The sequence below is a fragment of the Haliotis rubra genome, unplaced genomic scaffold, assembly GCF_003918875.1.
Source record: "Haliotis rubra isolate DU_JTF1 unplaced genomic scaffold, ASM391887v1 Scf329, whole genome shotgun sequence".
In the NCBI taxonomy this organism is placed as follows: Eukaryota; Metazoa; Mollusca; class Gastropoda; order Lepetellida; family Haliotidae; genus Haliotis; species Haliotis rubra.
This window is the reverse complement of record NW_025767001.1, coordinates 85,357-108,043: the sequence shown is the minus strand read 5'-3', so window position 1 is coordinate 108,043 and position 22,687 is coordinate 85,357. Positions and strand designations below refer to the sequence as shown.

At 40.1% G+C, this 22,687-nt stretch overlaps 1 protein-coding gene across 1 annotated transcript in view; it reads left to right on the top strand.

Moving 5' to 3' along the window:
• The window catches only part of LOC124284075 (cytosolic purine 5'-nucleotidase-like), a 37,032-nt gene that overhangs the window by 6,358 nt on the left and 7,987 nt on the right, over positions 1–22,687 (top strand). The window contains 13 exon segments of the mRNA XM_046720131.1: positions 382–499; positions 5,622–5,717; positions 6,754–6,842; positions 8,245–8,302; positions 9,021–9,114; positions 9,557–9,636; positions 10,451–10,511; positions 11,525–11,560; positions 15,320–15,424; positions 15,981–16,047; positions 16,749–16,971; positions 17,443–17,503; positions 17,673–17,730. Of these exon segments, the coding sequence (XP_046576087.1) occupies positions 382–499; positions 5,622–5,717; positions 6,754–6,842; positions 8,245–8,302; positions 9,021–9,114; positions 9,557–9,636; positions 10,451–10,511; positions 11,525–11,560; positions 15,320–15,424; positions 15,981–16,047; positions 16,749–16,971; positions 17,443–17,503; positions 17,673–17,730 (1,146 nt within the window).

Below are 22,687 nucleotides of genomic sequence, written 5' to 3'. Positions count from 1 at the left end.
GGGTTCGATTCCCCACATGGGTACAATGTGTGAAGCCCCATTTCTGGTATCTGCCTCCATGATATTGCTGGAATATTGCTACAAGAGGCGTAAAACCGAACTCACCCACTCAAAATATCAGGGCGGACCGGAGCCTAGTGTTGTTTAAAGCATTGCCTAGCATGCAAAATGCCCAAGTTTGATTCCCCTCATGGGTACAATGTGTGAAGCTTTTTTCTGGTTTCCCCAGCTGTGATATTGCTGGAGTATTGCTGAAAGCACTGTAAGCCCTGACTCACTTGCTTAAAATATCTAATGACATTATCATTTCGTGAGCAATAAAGCATAAATATTGGAGGTTAAGGAATTAATTATGCACGTTATTGTGATGATCTGTTTCAGTGTACAAGTCACCTCAGTATGAAACGATGAGCTTTAACCTCTTGAAGCAGAGACTGTTGACCATTGGCTATCCTAAGGAAATTGGCGTGTTTGAGTATGACCCCTCGTTTCCTGTCAGGTGAGTTGGAAGATAAAATGTATGCTTGAATTCATCTGTTAAGAAAATTTTCGTGAATGTTTTCATTAGGAATGTAATTTTATCACAGTTTTTCGCCATTTGAGTGGAACATGATGTTTTGCTATTTTATCATCCTCCCCATTATCATTGATCATTACGTTAGCTCATATCTATGTTATCACGAGAACTTGTGCTTATCCAGTTATCAGTTTGTAATAACGTTTTATTGTGTAGTCAGTTCATTTACTAGTAACATGTTTCAAGGGACACTATTATTAAGAAATACAGTTCGCTCTACCACCATGTATTTAAGAAATAAAGTTCGCTCTACCACCATGTATAGTTTAATAAAGCACACTTTCACCCTGAACTATTACAGTTAAAGCATGAGGACGCTTGCGTCCAAGTGATTTAATGTTATTATAGTTCAGGGCGAAAGTGTGCTTTGTTACACTATAGATGGTGGTAGTTGGAACTGTATTTCTTTTCTAAGATGTCAAATTTAATACTCTCTAAGGATAATTATGATTAATGTGAGGCAAAAAAAAAAAGGACTGTGTCAGTGACCTAAATTAAGAATCCTTGCACAGGGCTAACTGGCGCACTGTTCTATTGATGTGTCTGCCGTTTACGTTAAGATGAATGTTACCAGAAAAAACAAATGATAAACAGTTTGATGACGGTTTACATTCGGATTAAATATCTTCTCTAAATTATTCTAATTTACTTCTGTGATTAATGTAAACCATATGGGGCAATGTGAACGTCACATTTCTACTACCAACGTAAGTTTAGATCAGTACATCCAGATGAAGCTGAGTGGTCAAGCGACATTCTACTATTGCATTGTGGGAATGTAAACATTGCGAACATTATCGTATCGCTGTAAACTTGTTAGTCGAATTGAGGCATTTTAACCGTTGGAAAACATAAACATAAGGAATTCACCAGTGATGTTATCTGCGTGAAGCAACTGGAAACCAAGAAACGGGATGCAACGGAGTAGTTTACTGTAGGAGGATGTACGAGGCGATGACAACTGGCATGCATCATGACATTGTGATGTAATGCAAAAGTGTTCGACTACGAGGGGGCAGACTAGAATGGTGCAGTGACACCAATACATTGTGACGTAGTACACAAAGTGCACATTTTCGTCTGATAAAGTACTGTTGGTGCCTTTGATCTTTCACTGAAGTATCTTAGAATAACCGATAAAGTGTCTGATAGATATCTGAAATATCATGAGAATCTGCTGGTTCTGCTGCTGGGTTCAGCAAATTTGACTGATTTCTTGGATTAAATGCTATGTTAGTTGTAGAATTCCTCAATAATTTTGCATAATGATCTGTAGTTGTGTCAGTTCTATTTGCACAATATGCACGTTCAGAAAAGCCAGTGAATTTTTTGCCCAAGATCAAGTAGCATCAATAGCTTAATGGCTGAGAACCTGAGAAAATACATCATCCATGTAGAAGACGTTAGTTTTCAACATTACATATTGTACTGGCAGCAATTTGGAAGTTATTATGAATCTTTGAACTTTTTGATATACAGGTTTTAATTCTCCTCATGCCATTCAAGCTAACAGCATTGCATTCTTTTTGGCTTAACTGGTCCATGACAAGTTAAGCTGCTTATTTTCATGTGTTACCCATTGTGAAAACCTTTTTATCCCACCGGCATGTAATGCGGTGGGATATAGTCGTCGCCTCGTCCGTCTGTCCGTCCGTCCGTCCGTCCGTAATCATTTTGTTTCCGGGGCATAACTCAAAGACCGTTCGATATTTTTCAACCAAAATTGGTAAATATGTCAAACATAACCTAAGGTGGTGCCTTTTGCTATTTACAGATTATTGTCATTTTTATTTTTCTCGGTTTCCATGGAAACATTTTGGACTTAGTCTTAAAGAAGGGTGGGCTTCGTTTCCGGAGCATGACTCAAGAACCGTTCAGTATTTTTCAACAAAACTTGGTAGATATATCAAACAGATCCTAGAGTGGTGCCTTTTGCTATTCACAGATTTTTGGCATTTTTATTTTTCCCGGTTTCCATGGAAACGATTCGGACTTAGTCCCAAAAGTGAGAGGTGGGCTTCGTTTCCGGAGCATAACTCAAGAACCGTTCAATATTTTTCAACAAAACTTGGTAGATCTATGAAACAGAACCTTAAGTGGTGCCTTTTGCTATTTGCAGATTTTTGGCATTTTTATTTTTCCCAGTTTCCATAAAAACATTTTGAACTTAGTCTCAAAAAGTAAGGATTGCTTTCGTTTCCGGAGCATAACTCAAGAACCATTCAATATTTTTCAACAAAACTTGGTAGATATATCAAACAGATCCTAAAGTTGTGCCTTTTGCTATTTGCAGATTTTGGCATTTTATTTTTCCCAGTTTCCATGGAAACGATTCGGGACTTAGTCCCAAAAGTGAGGGTGGGCTTCGCTTCCGAGCATAACTCCGAGCATAACTCAAGAACCGTTCAGTATTTTTCAACAAGACTTGGTAGATATATCAAACAGAACCTTAACAAGACTTGGTGCCTTTGCTATTTGCAGATTTTGGCATTTTTATTTTTCCCGGTTTCCATGGAAACGATTCGGACTTAGTCCCAAAAGTGAGGGGTGGGCTTCGCTTCCGAGCATAACTCAAGAACCATTCAATATTTTTCAACAAAACTTGGTAGATGAATGAAACAGAACCTTAAGTGGTGCCTTTTGCTATTTGCAGATTTTTGGCATTTTTATTTTTCTTGGTTTCCATGGAAACATTTTGGACTTAGTCTCAAAAAGTAAGGATTGCTTTCGTTTCCGGAGCACAACTCAAAAACCGTATAATATTTTTCAGCAAAACTTGGTAGATATATCAAACAGATCCTAAAGTTGTGCCTTTTGCTATTTGCAGATTTTGGCATTTTATTTTTCCCGTTTCCATGGAAACGATTCGGACTTAATCCCAAAAGTGAGGGTGGGCTTCGTTTCCGGAGCACAACTCAAAAACCTCTCTATATCTTTCAGCAAAACTTGGCAGATATGTGAGGCAGATCTTGAAGTGGTGCCTTTTGCTATTTGCAGATATTTGTGATTTATTATTTTCTCGGTTTCCATGGAAATGATTCAAACTTAGTCTCAAAAAGGAAGGGATGGGTTTTGTTTCTGGAGCACAACGCGAAAACTTCTTAATATCTTTCAGCAAAACTTGGCAGATATGTGAGGCAGATCCCAAAGTGGTGCCTTTTGCTATTTGCAGATTTTTGTCATTTATTTTTTTCATGATTTCCATGGAAACGATTTGCACTTAGTCTAAAATCAAGCTGGACTTTAAGTAACTGTCAGATGATTTGTTCTTTCAAAGATGTGGGGGCCGGGGGGATATGTCATCTTCTGATGACTCTTGTTGATATTTAGAACTTTTAATGGACAAGATGGTCCCTGTGACAAAGAACAGAAAAATGCCTTCATGCCTTAATGGTAAAGAAGTATTGTTTTGGGCTTAACTGTATTGTGATTGTGTACTACCTGATGTGATAACATTTATGATATTTGTACCAATTGAAAAATGACAAGATAGCCTCTGTGAACAAAAAAAGACAAACCGAAGAATGAGTCAAATTATAAAATTTCACAATGGTGAAGAATTGTAAACCAGTTGAGCACAAGTTCGTAAGAATTTTATGTCTTGGCATTTTTTAGCAAAACATACATCTCTATGGATAAGAGCCAGTGGTTTATTGCCTAAAGCGACTTTCTGTTGTATATTCTTAATATTGTATCATGCTGGATGTTAGAATGTACAATGAAATGTCATTGTATGCTGTAAACTACATGTTGTCTGTAAAGTGTTATGTTTCCATTTTAACTCAACAGCTTCTGGAATGAAAAAAACAAAACAAAAAAGACCTAAAAACCCAAACACTTTCTAATATTTCTTCTCATGAAGTTTTTCTGGGTCCACTTACAACCAAACATTTCAATGTTTTTTGAAAGAATGAATCATGTTGACAGAGAAAACTTTTTATATCTGTTTGGGTCCACTTGTAACATTTCAATGTTTTTTAAAAGAATTATTATGTTTACAGAAAACATTTTGGCACACAATTCTATGGTGAACAATATTTACAGTGTATCTCTGCTATTTCTTCATATCATGTAACTTCAGATGCTGATTCAATGATGCAGACTTGGTAAATTGCCTTTCATAGTCTCATCTTCCATGATAAACATTGTTTCAATATTGATGACATTGTATTTTTTTAAGCAAGCAATTCCATCAAGGCCAAAAACCTTGAAGTCAGATGAGTTGGATTACCTAGGTTTGTCTGACTTGAAGGTTTTACTGATGGAGAGAGTCTAACCTCTGGCTGCAGCTACTAACACTGATAATGTGCCCTGTATGACTTGTTTGTCTGCTAGGGGGTAAGAGGCTCACCGTGGCACAGGCGATGACATTGGGCTGGCACGGACTGCCCAGCCCTATAGCCGGTTCAGCCAGTAGCCGGCCCAGCTAGACACCGGCCGGCGTGTATGTTAGCGTGGTCTGCACTCTCACTTGAGGTTTTCTTTATATTATTGTAGAGTTTGCTGTGTGCTACACTCTCTCGTAGGGACAATAGCTTGCTGTAATTGACAAGCAAAGATCATCATCATTAAATGTAGTTTGACATTTTATGTAAATTAATCATTCTAATCTTAGTGTAAATGAATTCTAATTTTTGGGCAACTTTGGATACACTAATTCAAAGTATTTAAAAAAAAAGTGATTTCAGTTCTTAAATCTGCTCATGCATGATGTATTTTCATTTATCGATAATCAGTGAAAATGGGAATTTTATTGAACGAGCATATAGAGGAATAGTTAGTTTCATTCACTGGTAGTTTAAGCGAGGCATGTGTGTGTTGACAACAGTAGATTGTCCGGTACATATTGAGACATGTAGATCTTGTCTGCCCTAGTGCAGTTGTGTTCCGTAAAAAGAACACTTTAAGATCATCTCATGGAGTGACACCTATGAAAGTTCTGAATGCAGTTATATGATCTCATTCTTCTGTAACTACACATAATAGACAGCAGTGTCCGGTACTTCAGTGTCCTGTTCCTGACCCATCGTCGTATTTATTACAGAGGTCTGTGGTTTGACAAGTGGTATGGTAACCTGCTCAAAGTGGATGCCTATGGAAATATTCTTGTCTGTGTGCATGGTTTCGATTTCCTTAAGCCGTAAGTATATAGGTTTGTTAATACAAACAATGTGATAGGTTCTTAGATTTCACCTGTTATGCATTCCTGTGTCCAAACATCTGGAAACAACAGAAGTATACATGATTTATGCAACACTTGTTGGTACCACCACAATACAGGATCATTGTTTCAGAAGTGAATTCAAGATATTTTGTGCTTATCATGCTTTTGATGGTCATCATGCATACTGCGTAGACCTGTGTAACAGATTTTAATGTACACAGTGTGCAGAATGCTATGTTTTGCAATTCCCAGAAACAGAGATGTCAGTTTTTTAATAAATGTGCATGTCAGTCATAAACTCCGTTGCTTCGTAAAGCTCAGCGTCATAAAAACTCATTTGTGTAATAGTTGCATCCTAAAACTCATTCACGTAGTAATACTCAGCCTTCCAAGGACTGCATGAGAGATTTAGTGAAATTTGACTCTCATACAGTAGTGGTGGTCCGATTAGTTGAAATAATCGAAGATTGGTCGCAAAGACTAAACGACCAAGCAATCGATCATGTTTTCTCATAATCGAACACAAACAATATTGGAACACTTGTTTCCAATAACAATATATTTCACAAGGTTGGTTTTGTCTGTTACATTTCATAAGCACTACAAGCTCGTTCCTTGTCATGACTCAATTTATCTTAAAGACTCCAGAGGAAATTCATATTCCTTTAAAGATGTGAAATTTGTAAATGCATTTTGTGCAATTTGAAAAAAGACCCCCAAAGGACTACATGTTTTCTTTCTATTTTTGTGTGTGCATTAACAAACATAACGAGGAGAATTTAATAAATGACGCTAACCAATTATTTTCATGATAAATAGGTTGTAATGAACCAAACATCAATTCTGAGATTTTAAACAATTCCCAACACTATCATACAGTGGCTATGTGATATATAATTTATTCAGATGTAATCATGGATTTGATATCATTATCATATTTATGTTGATGATATACAGTGTCTTATCTATAGTTACATAACACATTCACCATTTGACCTGATTGTGTTTCCAGCAATGAGGTGGCAGAGCTTTATCCAAATAAGTTCTTGGCTCTGGATGAGAGGAGACTGTTTGTGCTCAATACACTGTTTAATGTCCCAGGTAAATATTGAAATGGACGTTAGGCGAGTGTAGTTGTTGTAACACTGTAATTCAGATGAATTTAGTGTGTACCATTATTCGACTATATGTTCTTAAAGATATTATCATATGAAAGTATTTTTAAGGGTGACAAGTGCTCTCAACCATCCCCAACCCCTAAAAAAATCCCTCTAATTATATACCGGTACTTGTCTCATTGTCTCGGAAACTACTGACAACAAACTTCAACAATGTTAAGAGCATTCAGACTAGGGTAAACTTCAAAGTTAAATTAAGTAAGAAATATAAAAACCCAAAACACTATGATACATACAGAATTAATTTGCATAAACATTCAATGTACCAAGGACGATTACTTTTGCATCCCAAGTACCGTATTGCTGAGTCCCGAATACCCTCAAAATAGATCCAGACCCTGTGGTCCGAAAGGGGTCCGGCAGTATTATCTTTCATATAATTTAACATAGTGGATAAATGGTGAAGCGGGTCAGTGGATCACGGTACAAGAAGGTCACTGACCTAACCCATTAGTGATATGGTGGCCAAGAATATCTACAGCTATGGTTTGTCCACTTGACAGACATGTTTGGCCTGAATTCAACAGACTTGCCTGTGGCATAATACATGACCTACTTTCAGTCGAGTGACCCAGAGTGACCCAGCGATATCGGTCACCTGGATACATGCACAGTATGACAGTGAATCCATCAGTGTTTGGGTTAGGAGGACCATAAGAGAAGACAAAGCACTAAGTTATGGAAACATTTCATATTTCATATTAATTTCCTCAAAATAGGTTGGCCAAATATGTAGGGAAGGAGTTTTAAGATAACTTTTTACCACTTTTTTTAAAGCAGTTGACTTATTTCTGTTCAGCAGAATTTAAAAAATGAATAAATACAAGTTTATTTGACAAGTTTAAATTTTTTGAAGACTGGATTTGAAAACCTAGTTTATTTAAAAGAGTCTTGTGTTATCTACGCAGACAAAATGTTTGAGTGACAGTAAGCGATTGTCTTAATATTTGGGCACATCACTCAACATGCCCCAGAAGAGAAAAACAGCAAAACAAACCTGCATCATGAGTATAATGACATTACACATCAGCATTCCGAGTGATCAGCTTACAGCTGACTTGTCAAACAATTTGTCCCGATGTATACCGGCTATATGTTAAACAGATGCTGTGCATAATTGACTGATTGTTTAAAGGTGCTCTCACTACTCAGCATAAGTACTGTGAAACAGATTAATCATGAGGCTACTGCACATAGTAGAACTAGTGCTACAGCTGTTTTAATGTGTACCTCATTATAGGAATTAGATTAGCCATGGTGTGAAGAGAGCTCCTTGCATGCAGGCCCATGTGTGTCATCATTGACCTGGTGTTTGTTTGTTCCAGAAACCTACATGTTAGCCTGCATAATACGTTACTTCTCATCATGTAAGCACTACACAAAGTAAGTAGTGTTAACCCTTTTTTATTATGTGTCATTTGTGAAGGTGCCAACATGAGTTTATTAGTCACAGTGTGCTCTGTGGAGTTGTTTCTTTCAGTCATTCCAGAATCTGGGTCCTGATCCACGAAACGTTTGTAGAGCTACGACATTCGTAAGCCTATGATAAACTATAGAGTTACGACAGCTCTTAACGTTCCGAACGCTTCCTGGATCGAGACCTTGGTGATTATGGGCTTGAATCATGACTTTGCTTGGATTATGAGCCCATATGGACAGCAGAAAGAGTTCATTCAATCCCCAGTCCTGGCCGTAACAAAAGACATTAAAAAATGGTACTTGATGTCTCCCTGCCTAGTGCTCGGCATTAATGAAATGAAACAAGGACAGGCTATCTCTGAGTCAGTATAATGTGGCTTAGTGGGATATCCTTGTAAAACTGTGGCATGACGTCTTAGAAGATAAGCCCCTATAAGCCACCATCATTAATCAGACCCGATTACTACAGGTACTGGTTTGGTTTCTCAGCATGATATCTATGCTTGTTGTTTTCTCCAAAGTGGTCGAAATCTTCAAGCTGCATCACTTATGTATTTTCTTCCTACATTAAATTAATACATGGAATTCTGACTAAACCAAAATACTGTTCAGGGTCTTAAACCCAACTTACCCACCCACAACAGGTGGCAGAATGGCTTATGATCTGGAGGTTGTGTTTCAGAGAGAAGGAAGGTGTAAGGAGTGGAGAATTGTACATGTCATTCAAGTCAATATTCCAAGATGTCCGCTCAGCTGTTGACTGGCTTCATTACAATGTGAGTTTCAGTCTTCAGATCTATGCTATAGAAAGTCTTATATAACCTGGTTAAATTCTACATTGTTCCAACATTACTTGGCTGCTTCCTCGACCTATTCATGTAACAAGTTGTGTGCAGTGCTGGGACAAGTTCTGTGCAGTTTTAGGTCCCAACTCACAACAATTAAAGTTGCAAAATCTAAGATATACTGGACAATTAAAGTATTGGATCATGAATATCTTTTGGATTTTTTATGAAATTCATGGTTCCTACATATTTTTATATTTTTTGGATACTTTTTTTTCTGCATTATGAACCATTATTCAAGACATTGTAATATATGAGGTGATTGTGTTGTTTTCTGTTGCTCTTTGATGAATGTCTTGTGCACTTGACTGTTTTGACCTGGCATGATTTATGTTGGAACCAAACTGAATATGCCATGTTGTGTCACATGTAGGGCTCCTTGAAGGATGAGACAGTGAAAGAGATGGACAAGTATGTGCACCGAGATGAGAGACTTCCGCTGCTGCTACAGAGGTACAGAGATAAACATGCAATGAAAGGTCACAGGGAAGGGTACAAGTCTTGATGTGGGCAGCCATGTTATAGTTATACATATCTTGTGATGTCGGAACAATAACACAAAGGCAATTAACTAAAAACTTTGACTTGTAAGTTTAAAGTAAAAATCATAATGATGCATAAAATCCTCTCCTGACTCCAAAAAAGTATGCCTTTGTATCGTCTTGGATCTTGATACAGCTTTGTGTGTATCATGCCATTGTCATCATTAATTCATATCAAAGGCCATGTTACATGGTGCATTTTAGTTGGTGAATCTTAGTACTAGTTGTAGAAAAATTACTACCACCATTAGATGACTGTGACAATTTTAGGTTATTCCAAGCAAAGATGACTATGTCGATCAGCAGCCTGATCTTACATTGATATTTTGTAAGGGCATTCGTTATTTGGTTTACCTTGTATCCCACATTCTACATGGCATTGTTAGAAAGGGAAACAGATCAACAGAGAATATCTAAATGTTTGTCACCATATTGGCGGTGAGGGAGCCTAGTGGTTAAACAATTCGCTGGTCACTCTGAAACCTGTGTTCTATTTCCCACATGGGTACAATGTGTGAAGTCCAAGTCGAATTCATGTGTCCGCTGTCGTGGCATTGCTGGAATATTGCTAAAAGGGGTATAAAACTAAACTCGCTTACTCACTAGTCACCTGAGGTATAAGATTGTTTGAGTGCATGTCATGTTTCTGAAAGGAAGCCTTTCTGTATATGTTTTGATTGCATCTTTCATGATATATCTAGTAACATGTATTTCTCCTTTGACAGATTGAGGAAGCATGGCGCCAAGACGGTGCTGATAACGAACAGCGAATATGTTTACACTCATGTAAGTCAACTCATTTTTCAAATATTATAAGTATGACTTGATCTAAGTTACATCAACCTAAGATGAACTACTAACTGGCTATGCTTAGTTACTGGTATACATGGGATATGGGTATTTCACATATATTCCAACATAATTACAAGATGCTTGGTCATAGTAGAATTTGCTGTGCAGAGTTGCATTGCCTAGGTTTAATGGTTCACTGGTTTACCAGTGATCAAGAACCGCCTTCGTGGTGTAGTGGTTAGAGCCACTGCCTGGAGAGCAGAAGGTCGCAGGTTCAATCCCGACTGCATCATACCAAAAGACGTTAAAATATGGTACTTCTGGTTCCCTGCCTTGCGCTCGGCATTAATGGGTAAAACAAGGACTGTTTTTTTTCAGAGTCAGTATAATGTGTCTGAGTGGGGTATTCATGCTTAACTGCGGCATGGTATCTCGGTGAGGTAGCACTATAAAACCAGCTTAAGTCTGGGCTGGTACAAGCAGTCACACATACACATGCATGCACGTCGTCGAAATATTCTTAAGTACGCCGTTAAACCTCATTTCACCTCACCTGACCAGTAATCAAGGTTTCAAATCTTGGTACAGCCTGAGTACCCGCAGCTACCAAGTCCTCGTCTTGGTAGCTGTGAGTTGTTCCATTCTTTTGGCCATCCTTGTCCTTAGCTTGCATCATTTGGCTTACCTCCTGCATCAAGCTGACACACTGAGATATCATTAACATACTGTTCAAAGTTCAACCAATGTCACTCACTCATCAGGTCAGGGATGGTGGGGTAGCCTAGTGGTTAAAGCGTTCGCTGTTCACACCAAAGACCCAGGTTCGATTCCTCACATTGGTTCAATGTGTGAAGCCCATTTCTGGTATCCCCTGCCGTGATATTGCTGGAATATTGCTAAAAGCGGTGTAGTAATAAACTGACTCACTTACTCATTAGATCACTGTTTCCAATATTGCTTGATTACTATTGAACATTAGAAGCTAAGCTTTGCTATTATATCTCCAGAAAATTATGACCTACCTGCTGGACTACCCATCTGAGGTAAGTTGTTGATTAGTCGTTGAGTTTTGCAAAATGGGTCATGAAAAGCTGAGTATATGAGACAATCTGTTAGTTTTGATTGTCACTACCATACAATGATTAGACAAGCAGAGTTAGCTCCCTTGTTGGGCTAATAATAATGCGACTTTGGGGAAATAGTTCCCTGCTGAGGTTACACACCACCAAATGTTTTCCCATAGACTTCTATAGTAGCCTTATATTTTTTTAAAAATAATCCAGGCTATCAACAGCCATTCCATGTGCACATGGGTACACTCTGGCCTTTAAACTACCATAAAAACACTATCTGGCCAACTTGTCCGGCTTGTTTTGCGTGCACAGGAAGCGGAACACATCAACCCCAGATCCGCACCAAATGTCACCTACTGGAAAATATCTGTACACACAATAAGCATAAGTCATGGTGATGAAAATCACAGCACTGAATACTTAAAATTGTGGTCAGTTTTAATTGCTGGTTGGATATGCTTTTAAAAAACATAAACATCTTACACTATTTCATCCAATCACAGCTGTCACATGTCTCTATCTCTTCATTTGTTTACATACGCTTCTCGCTCAGTGAGCAAGCGATTCTCATTTAGTGTAGTATAACCTGTAGGAAATTTAGAAACATTTGCCCTAGGCAAATCTGTGACTTATGTACTGTATATACATGTAACTTCTCAGAAAAAATATAAAACTGCATGAAGCTTCAATACTTTTTCCTGTCCAACATATCTATATGGCACAAGAATATAGTGATTTGCTGCACTGACAGAGCTGTAAGAGTTATATCATGTCTATTTCACCAAAGCTATACAAAATGCACTTCTGCATTAATAGAGAAAGTTTTTAAATCATACATATACCATGGGAGTTTACTCTTATTTCACAAAAAAGGGGGCCATGGGTTAATTCCATGCATGACTGGGACTGCCTTGATCATATCAATCCAAACTATATTTTGAACGACAAAAATCATGGAATTCAGGCCAGAAATTGGACAGGTTTAACATTAAGCAGCTTTAACATCCTGACATATGTAAGGCTGGATGATGAACTTTGCCAGAATGTAATAAGTGAGGGGTTGGATTATGCCTAGCAGTCTGAAACACTGACCACAGTACCCTGTCACTTGTTAGTCGATCAAGGCAAATGACCCCTTCAACAGATGAAATCACTTTTAGACCACAGCATGATAAGAACTTACACTTGAATCTATTGATTCATCAAGCTAAGACTTTGAAATACTTCCAGAAATTCAAAACTATTGACTGTGTATTGTTTTGAGGCTGTTACACTTGCCAATTTCATGTATAAGCCAGTTTAGAGGGAACAAAGTGAAAAAATCCACATAACTTTGGAAATTTATTGGTTACCCTGCCCTAAACTGAATATTTTTAATTAAAATTAACAGTATTTGGCAATATCAGCTAAAAACAGAGCTTCTCTGCAGTAATTTATGGGTTACTGGGTTAGAGAAAGACACAATGTATTTGGGTAAACAGGGAGATAATTTTAAGATATCAACACTCTCATGTCAATAAAATGTGAATTCAGACCCATAATATTACATTCCACAAGGGTCAGTTGTTATTATTTACATCTAAGCAGCTTCTGGGATTGATGTACAGCCCTTATTTCATGTCTGGGAAGCTGAAATACTACACACTGAGGCATTAAGGGGACACTGTCAGAAATTTCTAATGTATGAGGATGACCGAGTGATGGAATTTGGTAGTGAGACATTGTGGTGCCTTAACTGGACTGGGACACTTAAATGTACTGTATGTACCTACATGTCCAAGTACTGCAACTTCTACAAGGCGGTGAAGCATATCGAAGCAAAGGGAGTATGCTTGATTAGACACTGCCAACAACAGACTTCGGCCGGTTTGTCGAAATACCACATTGGATGTGAAGGCTTCTTTTTCTGCTGTATTTGTGAAGATACACCTCCCCATTCACCAACAGGCATTCTACAAGCTGAAAATAGTGTTGAGATTACATTAAATGTCAAATCATAAAATCTATAACAGCAATGAGACAGTTGTTAATAAAACAGAAATTCATTTTGACAGTCCTATGGGTGAAAAAAGGGGTATATTTTTAAAAAAGGAAAAGAATATTAGGTCGTTGCATATTCAAAAGGGGACAGGCAGAAAGAATTGATCATATGCTACACTGTTTGCATTTAAAACAAGGGTTTGTGACATGTTCTGCTGTCAGCAGTGAATATATTTCATGATATTCTTATCATTTGACTTCAAATTGACCCTCAGGAGATTAACTTAGACACTCACATTGTTGTGGCAGTGGTGATTTTAACCTAATTTGTTGTCAAATTCATCAGTTCCAACAAATTTAGAAGCCAGGGAACTACTACTTGACGGTAAGACTCACCGTGAGGGTCTCTTCCCACTGTTCGACAACAAAACGAAGCAACGTTCATATTCTGGACACTAAAACAATCTATTGCACTCAAAACAGCCCTATCTTTACTCCCAGTACCTTTAAATTTGCCTCTACATTAATGCTAACATGTTTCCATGGTGAAATAAACACAGGAAATCATGTAAAGTATGAATTATTGAAAAGTGCTCGAACCCTACAGGTTACACACCACCAAATGTTTTCCCATAGACTTCTATAGTAGCCTTATATTTTTTTAAAAATAATCCAGGCTATCAACAGCCATTCCATGTGCACATGGGTACACTCTGGCCTTTAAACTACCATAAAAGAACACTATCTGGCCAACTTGTCCGGCTTGTTTTGCGTGCACAGGAAGCGGAACACATCAACCCCAGATCCGCACCAAATGTCACCTACTGGAAAATATCTGTACACACAATAAGCATAAGTCATGGTGATGAAAATCACAGCACTGAATACTTAAAATTGTGGTCAGTTTTAATTGCTGGTTGGATATGCTTTTAAAAAACATAAACATCTTACACTATTTCATCCAATCACAGCTGTCACATGTCTCTATCTCTTCATTTGTTTACATACGCTTCTCGCTCAGTGAGCAAGCGATTCTCATTTAGTGTAGTATAACCTGTAGGAAGGCCTGTATTCTTCCTTGGGGGTTAAAAGCTCAGCAGCTCATACCCAATTACCTCTATACTTTATGATGGGATGTCATTGGTTATATTGTACATTACCTTTCCCAGCATTAGCAAATACCTGACATGAAGATATATGTTGGTGCCAGTACAAACTTGTTGGCGTGTAATGAATGTTTGGAGAAGTGTGATACATTGTATGCAAAATTAGGTCAGCTACATGAAACGAGTATATGTAAGCATGGTAATTACAACATGTAAAATGATATGAAAATGTATTTTAAAATAATATCTTCTGAAAATATGTGAGATATTGCTGTTATTTTCATCGAAGCAGAATCTGTTAAATGCATTTTGGTTGAGCATATTATAACCTTTGGCATGTTTAAGGATAAGGTACTTCTTTTAATGATGCAGGTGCTGACTTATTTATTTAGCACATATATACTGAGGGAAAGAATCCAGGGAACATTGCCTCATCAAAGTGTTCCTATGTTTATTCTTAGATTTTCTTTCACCCACAGTGCAATACAAAGTTTACGAAGAAGCCTGGAAAAATATAGGAGCACTTGATCTCTCATGTGTCCCCTTATTTGTTTCCCTCAGTATATCTGCATCTTATCCTTAATAGGTGTAAAAATGCCACCCAAAAATGTTTTGTCTGAACAGATCTTGTCTGTTTGTGTAGGATGGTACCGTACAGGAGTGGTCCACCTTCTTTGACTGTGTTGTGGTGGATGCCAAGAAGCCGCTGTTCTTTGGAGATGGGACAACTCTCCGACAAGTGGATAGAGTATGTCAATGTTACATGTCACTGTTTTCACCAGCTCAAATGATGTATCCATGTTCATCTACCAGGTTTAATACCTAGCAATTTCCAAATATTGTTTTATTAGCTTATTGCCACAGTTTCATAATGAGACGCTCTGTCCAATCAGTATCTGAGCAGTGGGGTAGCCTTGTGGATAAAGCGTTCACTCGTCATGCAGAAGACCTGGGTTTGATTCCACACATGGGTACAATGTGTGAAGCTCATGACTGGTGTCCCCCCCCTTTGATATTACTAGAATATTGCTAAAAGTGGTGTAAAACTGAACTCACTCACCCAATCAGTATCTTAGTTAATCTGACTTTGTGTCTCCTAAATGGGATGCTTACACTAGTGAAGACATTTTGTTAATGCATGTGAAGGTAAAATAATGTCATCAACTCAGCGGTGTTTCTTTTAATATATTATTGGGATTGAGTTAAGTATTCAAAGCATAGCAGTCAACAGTATTCACTGGCTTCGTTGTTTCATGTTTACCATAATTCTATGACTTGAGTTAAGGAGAATAATTCGCTTGCAGAGGACAGGGTCCCTGAAGCTTGGCGACCATGTTGGGGCCTTACAGCCCGGGCACATATACTCAGGAGGTAGGATATTGATGATACTGTGACAGGCACTATGCCCTATGTATGTACTTCCTTAGGTAGGGTTTAGTCCCAAGTAGTTTGAGGTGTGAAGATCCAGGTTAGAAATGAGCTTCAGTTACCTGCTTATCGTAAGAGGCGACTAACAGGATCGGATGGTCGGGCTCACTGACTTGGTTGACACTTGGTCATCATATCCCAGTTGTGTAGATTGATGCTCATGCTGTTGATCACTGGATTGTTTGGTCAAGACTCAATTATTAACAGACTGCCGCCATATAGCTGGAATGTTGCTGAGTGCAGTATAAAACTTAACTCACTCACCCCAAGTAGTTTTGATAAATATCTGGTCAACTTGACATATGATTCCCTTTATGCAGGGTTTTAATAATGAAACCATCACTATGATTACAATAATAATAATGATTCTGACATGTGAGAAAAGGGTACTTTAAATGGTGGTTAAAAGTTCTTTTGTCCTGATAATTATTACTGATCTGTATCAGATGGACACAAGAATGTTTGTTAATATTTGGGAATTGGCTTATTGTGTTAGGGTGTTTTTGGAGACACTTAAGATCAAAGTGCAATTGTGTTGACTCTTTAATGTCCTTGTCTAAGTTACGAATTCCATTTTTCCAACTTTCATAAGTCCCTGTACTATCATGTTTTTTTTTTTTATGATTGCTACATGTTTCCTGTAGGGTCCTGTGATGTGTTATCCCAGCTTCTTGGAGCCAAGGGACGTGATGTTCTGTATGTTGGTGATCACATATATGGTGACATCCTCAAATCAAAGAAGAAGCGTGGATGGCGGACATTCCTTGTTGTTCCTGAGCTTGGACAGGAGTTGAGGGTGTGGACAGACAAGCAGGAACTCTACAAACAGCTGGAACACCTGGAAGCTGTGTTGGCCGATTTGTACAGGTAGGCAGACATACAGGTGGGGGGGACAACTGGTGAGCAGAAATATAAGTGGGCACACTTCAGCTTGGCAAACATACAGATAGTTAGACAAGTGGGCAGACATACAGCAAGATACAGGTAGGCAGATGTACAGGTAGGCAGATATACAGGTAGGCAGACACACAAGTGGGCAGATATACAGGTAGGCAGACACACAGGTGGGCAGATATACAGGTAGGCAGACACACAGGTGGGCAGACATACAGGTAGGAAGACACACAGGTGGGCAGACATACAGGTAGGCAGACACACAGGTGGGCAGACATACAGGTAGGAAGACACACAGGTGGGCAGATGTACAGGTAGGCAGACACTAACAGACACAAAAAAAATACGCATACACACACTGAACTGCCAGTTTTACAGTTTCGTCACTTGCTTCTTCTTAATATTTATTACTTAATTATTTTTTCCTCATTGACCCTTCTTCAGAAACCTGGACAGCAGTACAAACGATAAACCGGACATCAGTGGTATCCAGCATTCTCTCCGGGTGAGTCTTGACACACCTGTCTGGTGTCAGAGATGCTTCATTTTTGACGAGTTGAACAATATTTTGTAAAAGTGTAAAAGTATTGTAGTCAACCATACCATGATGTATGAAGTCTGTAGTGCATGTATATTTTGGCATATACCTGACTGTTACCCTTGTGATGTTGCAGGATGTGGTTCACAAGCTAGACATGTCTTATGGCATTCTGGGTAGTCTCTTCAGGAGTGGTGAGTACATACTACGTAGTCACAACTAGTGCAGTGACCAGTGCAGTGACTTCATTATGGGGCTTGGTGTATTGTTCAGTAATGATTCACAACATGCAATCAGTGACATAAATAACTTGAATAGTAATCTCCATCTCCATGCGAGAGAGTTTCATTACATTCTCAATATTCCAGTACAAAGGATGAAATAACATTGTTGAAAAGTTTGTTGCAGTACTTGACAATTTGATTGGCTCTTGCCATGTTTATACTTACATTTGGCTTACACCCACATGATCAGAGACATTTACCCTTGTCTGACAAAATTAGGTGTTTTTGATTTTGAGACACAAGTGAGTTTCTTAATTACTAACTCAGTAAGAACTTCATACTGAGAGTAAGGATCAGCAAGTAGTTAGTGAAACTGACCACACCTTTTTATCCCCCACAACAACGAAGTTGCAAGGGATATAGAAATAAGTTCCGTCCGTCCGTCCGTGCATCTGTCACACTTTGTCCGAAGCATATCTCCTAAACTATTGGGGATAGCTTAACCAAACTTGGTACACATGTCAACCATGATCCCTAGATGTGCCTTTTGGGGTTAGATCCAGATATGAATTTTATTTTTTGCGGTTTTCATGGAAACATGACTTATGCTGTGCTTATGAGGATGTCATCTTGTCCGGAGCGGATCTCCCAAACTATACATGCTAGCTTCATCAAACTTGGTACATATGTCAAGCATAATCCCTAGATGTGCCTTTTGGGGTTTAGAGCCAGATATGAATTTTATTTTTTGTGGTTTCCATGGAAACTTGACTTAGGCTGTGACTTTGTGGATGTCATCTTGTTGCATTTCCATGGCAACAAGTTAGGCTTCAACTGAATTTGGTGGTAGTGCTCCTTTCAAGAGTAGATCTTAAAAACCTTTCAATACTCTCCTTCCACTTTGCTGTATACACTCCAAAACATTTGACATAATCATACCTAGTAGACATATTCATAAAGAGTATTTTGCCGTTGCGGGGGATATTGATGACTTTGTCTTCTTGTTGTTACTTTTTGTTTCCTCAACAGTCCCCTCTTTTTTTGTGAACTTAAATGAAGTTGATGAGTTGTTAGCTGGTCATCCTGAACACATTTGTGTTCTAAATCAGTTCTATTTCAACCTAAAGTGTGTACTTAACTTTATCAGACTGTCACTTTGTTATATCCACGTTACTTCGTAGCGGGGGTATATAGCGTTCATTCTGTTTGTCCGTCCGTCTCTCCAGAGCATATCTCTTAATGCTTACATGCTAGGAACACCAAACTTCACACACATGTTAATCATTACCCATAGATGCGCCTTTGGCTATTTTGAAGTTTATCAGAATTTTATTATTTTTCCTTATCCTGACTCATGCTCTTTTTGCTTGTCTTCTTCTTCTTGCGAACATAGTGGAACACTTGTATCTCCCTAATTGAAGCTCCCTTCAATTTAAAATCACTTATCAATACTCACCAAGAGTTGCCTCTCTTTGCTCCCTTTTGGCGGGAAAGGTGGCACCACCACATCCCACATGCTTCACTCTCTCCTTCTTCGCCCAGTGAACAGGATGTGAGAGCGCCTGTGTCTCCCTACGGCACTATATCCTTTGATTATTCTTACTTAGTTACCTCTACAAGTCTCTTATAGAGGTTTAGCTAGTATCCTTCAACAATATGGTTTGATATTAATTCGTATTTACTCGTATTTACTGCTGTTTATTCACGGGACGCCGTGATTGTTCAGTAGATTACGTTGATGAAAATCTGTACTGTTTGTAAGTTACGTTTTTCTGCTGCTGATCCGCATTTAATATGCCCTAGCTGTACTGTACCATGTGCTTTCAGTTCACGTTGCAGTTTCTGTATTACTTTATCTAATTCTGCTTTTAACAAATATTTACTTTGCGTCCTGAGACGTGCAGCAGATAGGTCACGTAAACAGAGTCTAGGCATGGCTAATGCTACTGAACCCCTCGCAAGTCAGCTGCTGTCGGACGACCCCCTCCCGTCTGGTGTTCCGCTGGAGTTACCCTCGGAGGAGAGGCGTGGGACGCATTCCGCCGTCTTCAAGAAGCGTCCTGCATCACCAGACCTCCCGTCGTCGCAGCCTAAGGCTAAGAGGGCATCTACGTCACAACGCAGACTCCGCACCCCCAGCGCAGCGTCTACTACCAAGGGGAAAACAACGCAGTCAGCAAGAACTTTCTCAGCCGAGATTGTTCCCGCCGCAGAACAGGGCCTGTATAATGAGCAGCCGCTCATCATACCTGATGTTCATCGCAAGAAACGACCAGTGTCAGCTACAGTGACGTCAGCGCAGATCCTCAATCAGCCCGATGTATCAACGCTGAGGACTGACGATCTTCTCATGGGTCCCGTCGCTACCAACGCAGATAGGGCAGCTACTACAACTTCGCAGACCGTTCCGGGCGACCTGGTTCAACAGATTATGAAGTTGATGGAAGACCGCTACGGACTGGAGAAGAAACAACCAGCCTAGGACCTCAGACGTCACCCCTGAGGGACCACCCGTCAACGTAGCGGCTACTACCAAGTCACCACTGAGGGACCAGCCTGCGCGAAGGACGTCACAGTCTACCTCTGCGAAGGACCCAGACGATCAGCGTTCGCGAAGGCCTTCGCGAAGGACACCTAGATCGTCACCAGCCTCGGACTCTGATGATCAACGTTCGCGAAGGGGTTCACGAAGAAGGATCCTCTCAACTCCGGACTCTGCCTCGGACCACCAGCCTTCGCGAAGGTCAAGTCGTCACTCCCCAGGACCCGACTCAGATGAAGCTTCGCGAAGGTCTTCGGAAGGACTCCAGTTACAGACTCCAAGTCATCTTCGTCTAGAAGGTCATCGAGTGATTCCCCAAGAGCTTCGCGAAGCTATCGTCCTTCACCACAACGTAGATCTCCGCAAAGGTCACCTTACAGACGCAGCTCGTCAGGCCGTTCACCATGTCGATCGCCTCATAGGTCTCCACGTAGATCACCACGCAGGACACCTCATAGATCACCACGTCGCTCGCCTCATAAGCCTCCGCGAAAGTCTCCAGTCAGGTCTCCTCACACGTCGCCATGCACAGTTGTTCAAGTATACAGAACTCCACCTCAGTCACCATCGGAAGAGTATCATCGGCCTCTTACCAACGCTCCGGATACCGAAGATGATGGAGGCATCATATTCTCCAACGCAGAGATATGCTACTGGATGGCCAACAACCTGGACCTAGCTTCGCTGTCTAAAGACAACAACCCGGCTCACACCTATCTCATGAGGGAGGACGACGCAGACACGATCACCCTACCTCCGATTGACCCTATAGCAACGGTTCCACAGAACTTGGATACAGCTTTCCAAACAGCCACTAAAGCTCAGGCGCCGCCGCTCTTACCTCAGTTCAACGCCAAGAAGTTCTTTGCTGATGACATGGACCCATTCTACAAAGCTCAAGAAATCGATGATAACTTTAAAGTCATCAACAATGCCAAGGCCAAGACGTACAAGATCGAGGATCGCAAGCTGGCTCAAGTCGAAACTATGACCAGAAGAATGTTTTTCGGCCTCAACAGATCCAGAACTATTAATGAAACTCTCATCACTAGATTCCGAGATTATACATCAGAAGACGACAGAATGATATACTCGGCCCTCCTTATGCAGAAGAAGGACCAGCAATTCTTGACGGATCACCTTTCATCCATCTCAGCAGCTCTTACTCAGGCTCGTCGTCAAGGTCTCCTCACCACCTGTAGTTGGGGTGAACAGTTCACAGCACCTCTATTCACAGCCCCATGGTCAACGCCTTCCATCTTCGTTGGAGGAATTGATAAAGTCTCTAAAGAAGTCATCAAGGATTCAAGAGAAGTCCTCATGATTAAATCGATTGACACTCTGACTAGTGTCATCAAGCAGACATCACAGAGATACTCCGGAAGATCGAAGTTCACTGGTTTACAGAGAGCACGGGACAGGAAGATGGCCGGATCCAGAGGTGGAAAGGACTCTTTTCGCCGCCCATTCGGCAACTACAGGGGAGGATCTGGAAGAGGCAGGGCACCCAGAGGCTCCCGCAACTATAAACGATGAAAGACGGGTTCGGAACGACTGGAGTCTTCCACCCCCAGCCGTCCCTGTACAACCTTCACAAGTGGGTGGACGCCTTCAACTGCACTGGGAGAACTGGGGAATACTACAAGATCCATATGTCTCCAGCATCCTTCAACACGGATATCGAATCCAACTACAGGCCACACCTCCGCTTACAGTCATCCCTCACAAGTTCGACTTCCAGGCACAACAACTACTAAAGTTACGAGAAGCTGTTTCATCTCTCCTAACCAAGCAGGCCATAGAAATCGAGGATCAAGTAAACATCGAGCCAGGTTTCTACTCCCCAGTTTTCCTAGTACCCAAGAAAAATTCCAAGGAAAAGTTCCGACTCATCTACAACATGAGCACGTTCAACAGGGATTATCTACGCAAACCGCCAACGTTTCGCATGATACATCTACCTCAACTACGGCACCTCGTTCGTTCGATGGACTACATGGCCAGTATAGATCTACAGGATGCCTACCTGCATATCCCGATACATCCCGACTCGAGGAAGTACCTACGGTTTACTCTAGACGGGCTACATTACCAATGGAGGGTACTACCATTTGGAATATCATCGGCTCCCTGGTTGTTCACAAGAGTAACGAAACCCATCGTCACTTACCTACATCGTCAAGGGCTACGCAGTGCGTTCTACCTCGACGACGGGATTCAAGTAGATCAAGATCCAGAGCGTCTCAAACTACAACTGAATTTCACCATCAAGCTACTAACACAGCTAGGATGGTTAGTGAATCTACTCTAGAACCTACGCAAGACCTGCAATTTCTAGGCATTCGATTCCTCACGACACAGAATCGTATCGTCGTACCAGAGGAC